The sequence below is a fragment of the Pseudorasbora parva genome, chromosome 1 (genome assembly GCF_024679245.1).
Source record: "Pseudorasbora parva isolate DD20220531a chromosome 1, ASM2467924v1, whole genome shotgun sequence".
NCBI classification, from domain to species: Eukaryota; Metazoa; Chordata; class Actinopteri; order Cypriniformes; family Gobionidae; genus Pseudorasbora; species Pseudorasbora parva.
In genome coordinates this window covers 12,913,366-12,925,397 of record NC_090172.1, presented here as the reverse complement: position 1 = coordinate 12,925,397, position 12,032 = coordinate 12,913,366, and the positions used below count along the sequence as shown (strand labels likewise).

Here is a 12,032-nt window from a genome sequence, read left to right as displayed (position 1 = left end):
TGCTTATTCTGGCCGATCCCCGATGGTTAAACAGAGCATCTTTGTTGTCAATGCAGTCAAATAAATTACGTACCAAGACCCTACGCAACACTCGCAACCCAAACTGGAATGAGACGCTGGTGTACCACGGGCTGACAGATGAGGATATGCAGCGCAAGACTCTCAGGTTTAAGTCTACTTTACTACAGTCGCACACAATGTTATAGGACAGTTGCCATAGCCCTTTCATTTTTTATCTTAGTCACACTCAAAATAGTAAATAGTAATTTTTTATATTTCAATCTAGCTTTCCTTTTTTTCAGTTTTAGTCATTTTAATACTTCAGCTTAATCTTATTTTATTTTAGTTAGTTGCTGCAACATTTCACATTTTTAGATATTTTTCTTCTAATGTTTATATTTTATTTTAACAATTTCAATTGCTAAAAATTGTTTTTTAGTCTTAGTTATAGCCAGTTAATTAGCTTATCATAGACTAAAAAGTACCCATTCTTGTGTTGTAAGTGATATATTTTTTTATGTATTTAGTAATCACAGATATATGTTTAACTATTTAAAGGATTGTACTTGTCTCTGTACAGAATATCTGTCTGTGATGAAGACAAGTTCGGCCACAATGAGTTTATCGGAGAAACCAGAGTTGCACTGAAAAAACTCAAGTTCAATCAGAAGAAAAACTTTAATGTGTGTCTAGAGAGAGTTGTCCAAGTAAGTGCTTTATGCTTCATACTCATATACCCCACACACACATGCTTATTATTGACAGTCATTGATGGATTATCTAAATATATACACAGAAAAAAATTATAAACGCAACACTTTTGTATTTGTCCCCATTTTTCATGAACTGAACTCAAAGATATGGGCAGGCATATGTTATGGACAACGAACACAGGTGCACAGAGATACCATGACAAGATCCTGAGGCCCATTGTTGAGCCATTCATCCACGACCATCACCACATGTTGCAGCATGATAATGCACATCCCCATTTTGCAAGGATCTGTACACAATTTTCATCCCAGTTCCTGCCAATATCCAGCAGCTTTGCACAGTCAATGAAGAGGAGTGGACCAGACCACAATCTCCAGCCTAATCAACTTTATATGAAGGAGATGTGTTGCACTGCGTGAGGCAAATGGTGGTAACACCAGATACTGACTGGTTTTCAGACCCCCCAATACAGTAATACTGCACATTTTAGAGTGTTCTTTATTGTGACCAGCCTTAGGCATACCTCTGTATCTTGATATGCCACACCTGTGAGGTGGACAGATTATCTCGGCAAAAGAGAAGTGCTCACTAACACAGATTTAGACAGATTAGTCAATATTTGAGAGAAATAAACCTTTTGTGCACATAGAAAAAATCTTAGATCTTTGAGTTCAGCTCTTGAAAAATGGGTGCAAAAACAAAAGTGAGTGTTTTTTGGTCAGTATTAAAATAGTTAATATAGCCTACATAATGACATTTTTTTGCTTTTCTTTGCATAGACAAAAAGAACATCAACTGCAGGTGGCGCACGAGGAATCACCCTCTATGAGGATGAGGTAATTATTTATACTGATATTTATAGTGGTATACTAAATGACTGAAAACTCCTAAGAATGTATTTACATTAAGATTAGTCACATTCTGTCTGCAATATATGCATTATCATTTTTTTTTATATTACTACTATACAGGCTAATCATATAAAGAAGTACACTTTAACATCCTTTTAAAAGAAGAACTTGCACAAATATATACTTTATAACAATATACTTAAGTGCAAACTGAAAGTAAGGACACTTAATAGCACGTTATTTGCAAATAAATAAAATATAGTGTCGAATTATAATACATGCAATTTGCTTTTTGACCCAATTATGATAGACTTACATGGTACATCTTAATTTGCAATTCATAGTTATTAGTAGTATCTTTGAAATATGGCTAAAGTTACTGCTGAATGTACTGACATGTATGCTAAAATGTACATTAATACACCTTAATGGCATTTCTATTGAAACTTTTTTCATGTGTTTATTAATTTGTCATGTATTTAAAATAAAGTATACTTCATTGTTCAACTGCAAATATCAGCAGAGGCAGAATTAATTAACATCCATGTGCTATTTATAGGATGAGGTGTTTCTAAAATAAGTACATTTGCAATAAACACTCCTGTGCTATCATTATCACCCACACTACTATATATTTGTACCTGTGTAGACTGGGAAGGATGGCTCTGAGCTGGAAGAGAGAGGACGTATCCTGATATCCCTCATGTACAACACCCAGCTGAGTCGTCTCATTGTAGGTGTTATACGCTGTGTTCACTTAGCAGCAATGGATGCAAATGGCTACTCTGATCCCTTTGTCAAAATGTGAGTCTCTCTCTCTACCTAATGTTTATATACGCTCATATAAGTTAAAGCATTACAGTAACAAACAATAACAAACAATAAACAGTATTAAAATGTATCATTACTAATGTACAGTATAATTAGTTACTATACAGTGACTTTGTATATATCCCATAGAATTAGATTTTTGTTTTTAAAAACAAAACATTTACACAAGACTACATAAAAAACCTTTTCTAAAAATGAAACCAAATTTTTGAAAATGTGCATATTTCTATGAATAGATGTCTGAAACCTGATATGGGGAAGAAAGCAAAGAACAAGACGCAGACCAAGAAGAAGACTCTCAACCCAGAGTTTAATGAGGTATATTGTCCACTTGTTATGCTATCACATATTTGTTTATTAATTAATCAAGTTGTTTATTTATAGGTTAGTACACTCAGCATCAGAGTACAGTGATCCAGAGAAATGCAGACACAAATACAAAAGTTGACCAGGTTATTTATATCCTACTACAAATTATTTAAGTTCGAGAGCAGGAGCCTGTTTACTGTACCTTAATACATCTGAGATTATGACATATGCCAGATCTTCTAATTGTAATAATTAATCTCTGGCTAATTTGGGTCTTCAAGCATATTTACAGTTTTGATTAGATTTAGATTTCAGCTGACAAAAAATGTATGGGAATCCCTGACTTTGGAAAACTTTGTTACTTGATTTGAAAACAATTTAATTATAAAAAGTGGGTATTTTAATGTCTCTATCTTTATGTGCAAAATGTTAATTACATATTGTATTTTGACAGAAAATTAAGTATTTATAGTAAGAACATTCAAAATCTGTAAAAAATAGTGATTTATCATGCAGTGTAAAAAATCATTTAAAGCTACACTGTGTGATATTTCCCCCCATCTAGCGGTGTAAAGGTATATGACCATCCAGTGAGTAATATTTTCTGTTCCTCTCAATTCTGATTTCGTTTTAACTCCTACGGTGGCTGATTTAGTCCAAGATTAACATGGCAATCCCCCTCTTCACATTCGACACGTTGCCATTGAGTGTTAAAACGCGAAAGGCGAAGCTTGAATTTATGGGTATTTGGCTAATGTACTTTCAAGATGGAGGGGTAACTTGGCGACCAGCATTCGAACCCCTCACCCGTATGTATTTTTAACAGCATACTATAAACTTACGAGAATACTTTATTACTCGAAAGAAGTAAATATACATTAATGAGCACATATATTTTTGAAAGTACTAATTGTTTTTAGCTAAGAATAAACTAAAAAAGTTACACAGTGTAGCTATAAAAGTAAGTTACCTGGTTGCCTGAAAATTTTGAGTTCAATGAAATAAAAAAAAAGAGTAAATACAATGAACATTTTTGAGAATCGACAACCCTTATTCAAATATTTTTAAAAGCATTTTGGGTTAGTGTTCATTTTTGTCACATATTTTTAATTTAGTTTTAGTCTTAGTCTTGTGCTAAATATCATAGTTAGTTTCAGTCATATTTAGTCATTCTTATATCTTTTTTAGTTAGTCAAGATTTAGTCGACTAAAAGTCTCGTCATTTTAGTCCAGTTTAAACTCAATATTTCTTAATCAAGTTTTAGTTAAAACATTTTAGTCTTTTTTTAAATAAATTATTTCTGAGATTATTTCTAATACCATTTCAGTCAAATAGTGTTTCACACATCTCAAATATTGGTTAAATGTCATTATTACCAGACAAAATACACTTGATGAATGATTTTTGTTGAATGCAAAATGCAACTTTGTTAAATGTATCAATTTCAATCAGTATCAATTCATATATATTTATATATATATATATATATATATATATATATATATATATATATATATTTATATATATATATATATATATATATATATATATATATATATATATATATATATATATAGCCTATAAGGGAAAATATGTTTGCCTTTTTTAAGCACTATTTTAAACTTTTCTTGGGTTAAATTATATTTGCTCGCATTCCTTAATATTTACGTGTGTGTGCTTATAGAAGTATAATAAAATAAAAAATATTAGGATGCAAGGTATTAATGTTTTAAAATTTCACATTTAAGGAAATCTAGTCTAGATACATGTATATTTATTTGCATGTTAATTACATGATGATAGATTACATGTATTTATTTATTAAAGAGCCATACAGGCACCAAGTGGGTAAACCATAGGATTACAAATGAAAATGGTTATATTTTCCATTGTTATTTTTATGTGAATCCCCATTTTTATTGTGGTTCAGATACAATGATATTTGAAGTTTCTATTTATTAAACTAATTTCCTTCATTGTATCAACTCATTTTTTTTATTTCAATAAACTAAAAATTAAGGCAACCAGGTTTCTTACGGTTTTAAATTAAACCAACACACTTTTATTTACAGTGTGATAAATATTTTAATCTACCAACAGGACTAGTAATTATACCTGTTTATTTTTAATATTATGAGCCTAATTGAAATGTGCATTTAGCTGTAAATAAGCCTGCAACAAAACTGCAATGCTGACAATAATTTCCATTTATAATCTCTTTCTGGTAGTTGTGTTTAAATAATCTGGTCCATCTTGTTAGTGTTCTGTTGCAGTTCTGAGAGTTCTTCTTTGCACTTGATATTTTCCTGCTGCTCTGATCTTTTTACCATGTTTCTAAGATTACCCTTGCTTTTCCATGTGAACTGTTCTTTTGCAGGAATTCAGCTATGAAATTAAGCATGCAGAGCTGGCTAAAAAGACTCTTGATATCTCAGTATGGGACTACGACATTGGCAAATCCAATGATTATATAGGTATTTGCAGTTATTTTATAATATATATATTCATTCTTATATGTCATTGTATCCAGTTTTTCTGAATCCATATTTAAATGTTACCTTGGTTGATCTGGTCAGGTGAGACAAACTGCTGTTTACACCTGGTATTAACATGTCTTCTGCACGCACAGTAGTGGCCAAAAAAAGGTTCTCTCCTGTTTTTGCATGTGTTCATAATTTCTTTGTACGATAGCCTGGCCAAAATAAAATGAAAACAAATAAAACAATCGACTCCAAGCACAACTATGTTTGAAAATGTCTTGGTTACTGATGAAACCCTCAATCAACCCAGGTGGGCCAGTAAGGTACAACCATCAAGACCTGCTCCATTACATGTCCTCCCTGACTTTGCACAGTGTGGTCAGCAGGCTCACTGGGGAAAACCTGCATTTGCATGCCGATGCGTCCTTAAAGGTAAAAGAGTGTGAGGACTCTTGAGAAGCAAACAGGTCAACCTGTGCGTCCCCAAATCGACTTCTGCTCAGTTTGACCACCTGGACACTTGTGACCTCTTGTTGCTGTTGTTTCCGGTTGCGCCGGAGCAGATGTAGAAGCCGCAGGGGGATGCCATCGGTGTCGAGCAAACTGAGGGGCAGCTTGAGGTGCCTTGGTGGCAGAGGTATCACGCTGGGTCAAGATGTGATTTATTGCCTCAGTCTGCTTCTGGACTGTCGAGATAGCTAGTAAAGTCCTTGACAGTGACATATTTCACACTGTGACTGCAAAGCGGCTTCAGGCAATAAAAGGTGCCTAGGGTTCATGACTTCTGAACTTCCTCATGCACAGGTATTTTGGCTGTGAACCATGCGCTGCACCCAGGAACCAGTCATCCAACCATGAGCGCTCAGGACAAAGTGGAGGGTTTCACTTGACTCTGATGCCCATGGCTGCCCTGGCAAGCAACTCTGCATCTCTCTGAACTCTGCTTGAGTGACTTCGCCCGAAGGGGGAAGGTCAGCCTCATCTTTCTCTGCAGAGGACAATATCCCACTCTCCGATGCAGCTATTAATGTCTGATCCTCACCTGGAGCAAACAAATAACATGCTGGATTCCCCAGGGCAATTTCGCTGCACTTAACTGTGCACTGCTCTCTTTGTGAATGGTGAAAATCACTGAATGCACCCTCTCCACCAGCGAGAGATCTGAATGAGTGGATGAGTGCCACCATCTTATATACCTGTATGTATGGGGGAGTGTCATGAAAATTCCACTTGCCAATTCCATTGACTATTTTTCTCAACTCAGGTGTTAACTCAGAGTTGATTAGGGCTCCCAGATGAGACCCTATTTGTCAGTCAACATAACCCTGTAGTGACTGACAGATAGGGAACACATTTTTTATAATATTTGAAAGGATGAAGATGTCAATTGTCATGTCTTTAAGAACCTTGCTTTGTGCACTGGTACGCAGTCATGTTGGAACAGGAAGGCGCTGTTCCCACAAACTGTTCCCACAAAGTTGGCGGCATGAAATTGTCCAAAATGCTGAAATATTAAGAGTTCCTTTCACGTCTCCACTGCCCTAGAGTCCAGTGGTGGCATGCTTCATCGGACGCTTTGCATTGCACTTGGTGATGTAAGGCTTGGATGCAGCTGCTCGGCCATGGAAACCCATACCATCAAGCTCTTTACGCACTGTTTTAATTTGAAGGCCATACAAAGTTGGGAGGCGTGTAGCTATTGACAGAAAGTTGGCGATTTCTGCACAGCATGCACCTCAGCATGCCCTGATCCCGCTCTTCGCGACCCATTCTTTCACAAATGTTTGTAGAAGTAGTCTGCATGCCTAGGTGCTTGATTTTATACACCTGGGGCCATGGAAGTGATTGAAACACCTGAATTCAATTATTTGATGGGGTGTCTTAATACTTTTGGCAATATAGTGTATTTATTAGGCCAAACTGGTAGTTCGCATCACTCAGGTTCCCTCAACAAAAACAATTGGATTTTTCCATTTGCTTTTGGATTATTGTAAAAAAATGTTACCAACAAAAATACTTTAGTTCATCATGGTAATCTTCACAAACTAACACAATACATATTTTGACGCCTAAATACAGTCTGAAGCAAAAAACTTAACATAGGCTATAAATAAGCTACCGCATTCTTACGACTTCAACATCTCCAACATTAAGTTTCTATTAACTCTTTCAGTATTTATTTAAAAAACATTTTCATTGAAAGTTTGAGTTTGATGTGATGACGTGATCCCAGACAACCTCTGTGGTATTACCAGAGGCAGACAGAGTACACAGCTTCATTACTTGAGTAAAAGGACAGATACCCCTTGCAAAATTTTACTCAAGTACAAGTAAAAGTATTACAGTCAGATGTCTACTTAAGTAAAAGTACTAAAGTACTTATATCAAGAGTATAAGAGTACATTCTCTAAATATTGCATTGCTACTTCCACAGTGCTTACATTTAAATGTCCTACATGGAGTTATGAAAAATGTTAATGATTGAAAGTAAGTAATTGAAAGTAAAATCAAGTCATTTTATATCTTTTTATACCATGCTGCTTTATTTAACATTTCTCATTTGCCCACAAGGCAATAGCACAATGGCAATGCTCTGACAAATCTCTGCTCTGATTTTTTTTTTTTGCACACACATTTAAAACACAAAAAAGCTGATGGCGATTGCTGATAGGCTGTCCCAATCAGTGGCGCCTATACACAATCCAATCACGTTTGAGAGGGAAACAACAAATTGAGGGTTTCTGAGTATTTTCTTTTTTCTCCAAAAAAATAAAAAATGGTATTACTTTTTTTTTTTTTTTAGAAAAAGTAATGTGTACTTACAGTTATGGATAGAAATGTAGCGGAGTAAAGAGTACAATATTTGCCTCTCAAATGTACTTGAGTAAAGTCATGAGTACTCCCCAAATATGATACTCGAGTAAAGTACAGATCACTCAAAATTGTTCTTAAGTACTGTAATCAAGTACATGTACTCTGTTACTGTCTCTGGGTATTACTGATGTACTTTATATCATTGAATAAAACATGAAAATATCTTGAGCTTGTGTTTACCACAGACCTTATTTCAAGCATTAAAAACTAAAAATGTAGCAATGTCTAATTGTGATCGGATCAGCTCGAAAACATGTTCATACTAGGTGTAAACAGTTGTCATTATGCTTCTGATATGGATAATTCTTCACTGACTTTCATTTCATTCTTCTTTTGAAAATAAACATTGCATTGGTAATGCACACTCAATGTTTTGATACCACTAATATTTCATGATCAGGTGGCTGCCAGCTGGGAATCACTGCCAAAGGTGAGCGTTTGAAGCACTGGTATGAATGCCTAAAGAACAAAGACAAGAAGATTGAGCGTTGGCATACTCTTCTCAACGAGAATCACATTTCAAGTGATTAGGCTCTTTAAGCTTTGTGCATGCCTTTAACGGTTTCACTTCCTTAAGTTGTACTTGGCTCATTTGCCAACTCCATTCTCCTCCATTAATGCATATCTTGGGCTAAACTGATCTTGTTCTTGTCCAGCTGACACATGATATGCTTTTAAAGAACAAAATGTGATGTCTGGAGCTCTACTGTTCACTGTGACCTACACACAAACGACTATCGGTTAGCGTTGAAAAGTAAAAGAACTGCACAGTTATGTCATGCCATGTTCTCTTATCTGGCCAAAGTAGCATTGTGTTTTTTAATTTATTGTTTAAGAACAACTGTAAAAACTCCAAATATTTACCTTGTTGTGGGAATGCGTTAATATCATGTCTCTTAGCAACCTCTTATTAGAATTATGAATGTCTTTCTTCTTAAAAAAAAAAAGAGGCAGATACAGAATATATAAGCCCTATTTTAAACAGTTTACCCAGTCTAAGAATGTTTACATGCCATATAGAATGTCAGGTAAAATTACTTCCTTTAACATTAACACTTTAACAAAACTAACAATTTATTGACTTATTTAAACACCTTCAACATCCAATTTACATAATTATTTCAAACATATAGGCAAACAACATGTAGGGATGTTTACACAGCACAGATAAGACTAAATCCAAAGAATGTTTAAGAATTTTAAACCATTACAAATCATTTTATGTGATCTGTTTGACAAGGATACATTTAGACTTTAGGTTAGGTAATCTTCTACTGAATGCAATTTTGTAGCTTGGTATGTCTGGTTTATAAACAAAACACCGTAAGCACACTATTCCACGAAACCCTTTCAAACACACATCTTATTTGTGGTCTATAATCAGAGGTGGACAAAGTACACAACTCTATTACTTGAGTAAAAGTAAAAGTACTACTGGTCAAATATTACTCCGTTACAAGTGAAAGTTGTAAAAATAGATTTTTACTCAAGTAAAAATACAGAAGTATTTGTTTTCAAAAGTACTTAAGTATCAAAGTAAATTTTCTTTTTTATGCCAATGCATTATTTTATTATTGTTGTATAAATGCACACTGTCATCATGGTTTAAGCCATTCAGTGATGCTCCATCTGACGTACTAGCATACGACTAACTTAAACTCATTTAAATACTTGTATATAAGTTACAAAGCTCTTTACAAAGCTGCTGTCACTTTAAGGCCAAATGCACAGATCCAATACACTGATACACATCTGATATTTTCCCAACTTTCCTCTTCTCTTTCTCCCAGATGTTTATATTGTTAATATTTTATAAGACATGCACCAAGTGTATGCAAACTAAACTAATATTGATTTTTTTTAAACTGAAACATACTTTCAAAGTATGGCTATGGGTGCACACTGTGCCTAAGAACCGTCTTCTTCCATTCTGCTATGAACTGATCAGTGTTCAAAAAAAGTTAAGAAATGTATATGACCCTATAAGAGTGATTCCTGATAGACTGTCTGCAACAACAACACCAAAAAAACTTTTAAAGATGGAAAAAAATCATCCTCCAACTTTCAGAGCTGCTGCAGAAACAACTTTCGACCTTGATAGAAATGTAGTGGAGTAAAAAGTACGAGATTTGGCTTTCAAATGTAGTGAAGTAAAAGTAAAAGTATCCAGAAAAAATTATACTGCAGTGAAGTACAGATACTCAAAAAGTGTACTTAAGTACAGTACTCAAGTAAATGTACTAAGTTACTGTCCACCTCTGTCTATAATGCGCTGAAAATACAAATGCCTTGTGTGAAGACCGAGACTTCCACGGACAAACTAAATCACGGTTTCACTGTATTTTGATGGTCCCTTTAACACATTCTGTTGACAATAAGTAATGCTGCACTTACATGTCTACTAACTCTCATTAGAGTGTTAGTTCAGTAGTAGACTGGTAGGGTTAGGGTTAGAATACGTTTACATGTAGTTGCAAAGTTACTTATAGACAGGAGAATGTCTGTTGAAGGATCATCACAATAAAGAGTTAGGAGATATTAAGCAGACAGTCTACAATACTTTGACTGCTAGTTGAAGTAGTTGTAAAGTTACTTATAGTCAACAACATTTTCAAAAGGGACCATCAAAATAAAGTGCTACAATTCATAATAGAATAGACTAAAATAGTCTAATGGCTATGAAGCAAGCCAAGATGAATTAGTCACCTGCAGCCTGTTTGTCTTGTGACTGCAGTCCAATTACAGGATTGCATCAGGAAAGCACATTTACAATAGAATGACCTCAAGATTTCAATATGTTTTGCTATTATAGCCAGCTCTCATATGCATGAGTGTCTGTGATCATAGTGAATGCAATTCATTTTCTTTGTATGATTTACTCCCCGTAGATTACATTACTGTTTACTAACAAATGCTTGGCAGCAACACTTCCAGGTTGTTCAGGAACCCAGAAACAGAGCAATTTGAGTAAAAAAAGAAAAAAAAAGCTAGATTAAAGAGCTTAAACACTGTGTTTTTCATCAATATTTCTGGATCATGGTAAATTCAGGATTTTAGACGAATAATGAGAATTCACTGATCCTGGACAAAATGATTACCTCTGATGATTTGCATTTCACTAAGGCATCACACAAACAGATGCTTTTACATTTTAAACTGTACTTGTGGTGACAATATTTTATTTAGTATTATGCATTTGGTCCTAAAACTCAATGATCTAACAGGACCCGGTCTTGGTATTACTGTGGCACGTCTCAAAATGATCAGAAAGAACTAAAAACGCTGTATTATGCATGCCAGAAAAGTAATTTGGTGGTCATTTTGTTAAGAAAAACTAAGCGCCTGCACACATACGTATTCAAGTGCGCTTGTCTATAGACTAAACACGCAATGTTTACATGCTTGCTGTCACATTTCTCACAGATATGCCTTTTTTGAAGTTTACACGAAGATGATAATGGTATCGTTTCGAAACTATGTCAAACCTGTCTCAAGGTTTGCGTTCTCTAGTCAATGGGCGCTGTTGCTGTGTGGATGAGCTGCCGGAACGCATTAATCCTTTTCTATTTTAGTTGAAATTAATTTCCTATTATCACTGTAAAGCTGCTTGGTAACAATCTATATAGTAAAAAGCAGTATATAAATGAAGGTGATGACTTATTTTTATGAAAAGATATGTGAACAAAATATTGCAGTTGATTTTGAATGCTCTAAGTATTTTCAATCAAAAACATAATTTATTAATCCTAATCGATATCAAATCAATACAAAATAACTCAAGCTTGCTGTAGACAAGTAAACAGTCAGTGATAAAATAAGAACAAAGAAACTAATTACAAGCAATAGAACAATAAACTACAATAGAACAAAGAAATAGACCCACATGAAAAACTTCCAGGACTAGAAAATTAAAGGGTTACTTCAGCGATTAGCATATGGCTTTCTATCAGTAGAAACCCTGGAGTATATTCA

At 34.5% G+C, this 12,032-nt stretch overlaps 1 protein-coding gene across 1 annotated transcript in view; it reads left to right on the top strand.

The window, feature by feature from the left end:
- rph3ab (rabphilin 3A homolog (mouse), b) overlaps positions 1-9,345 on the top strand; it is a 40,822-nt gene extending 31,477 nt beyond the window's left edge. The window contains exons 10-16 of the mRNA XM_067425945.1: positions 57-166; positions 581-707; positions 1,494-1,550; positions 2,215-2,369; positions 2,633-2,714; positions 5,084-5,180; positions 8,461-9,345. Of these exons, the coding sequence (XP_067282046.1) occupies positions 57-166; positions 581-707; positions 1,494-1,550; positions 2,215-2,369; positions 2,633-2,714; positions 5,084-5,180; positions 8,461-8,591 (759 nt within the window). The 3' untranslated portion in view covers positions 8,592-9,345. The remainder of the gene's footprint in view (positions 1-56; positions 167-580; positions 708-1,493; positions 1,551-2,214; positions 2,370-2,632; positions 2,715-5,083; positions 5,181-8,460) is intronic.
- The last annotated feature ends 2,687 nt before the right edge of the window (positions 9,346-12,032 follow it).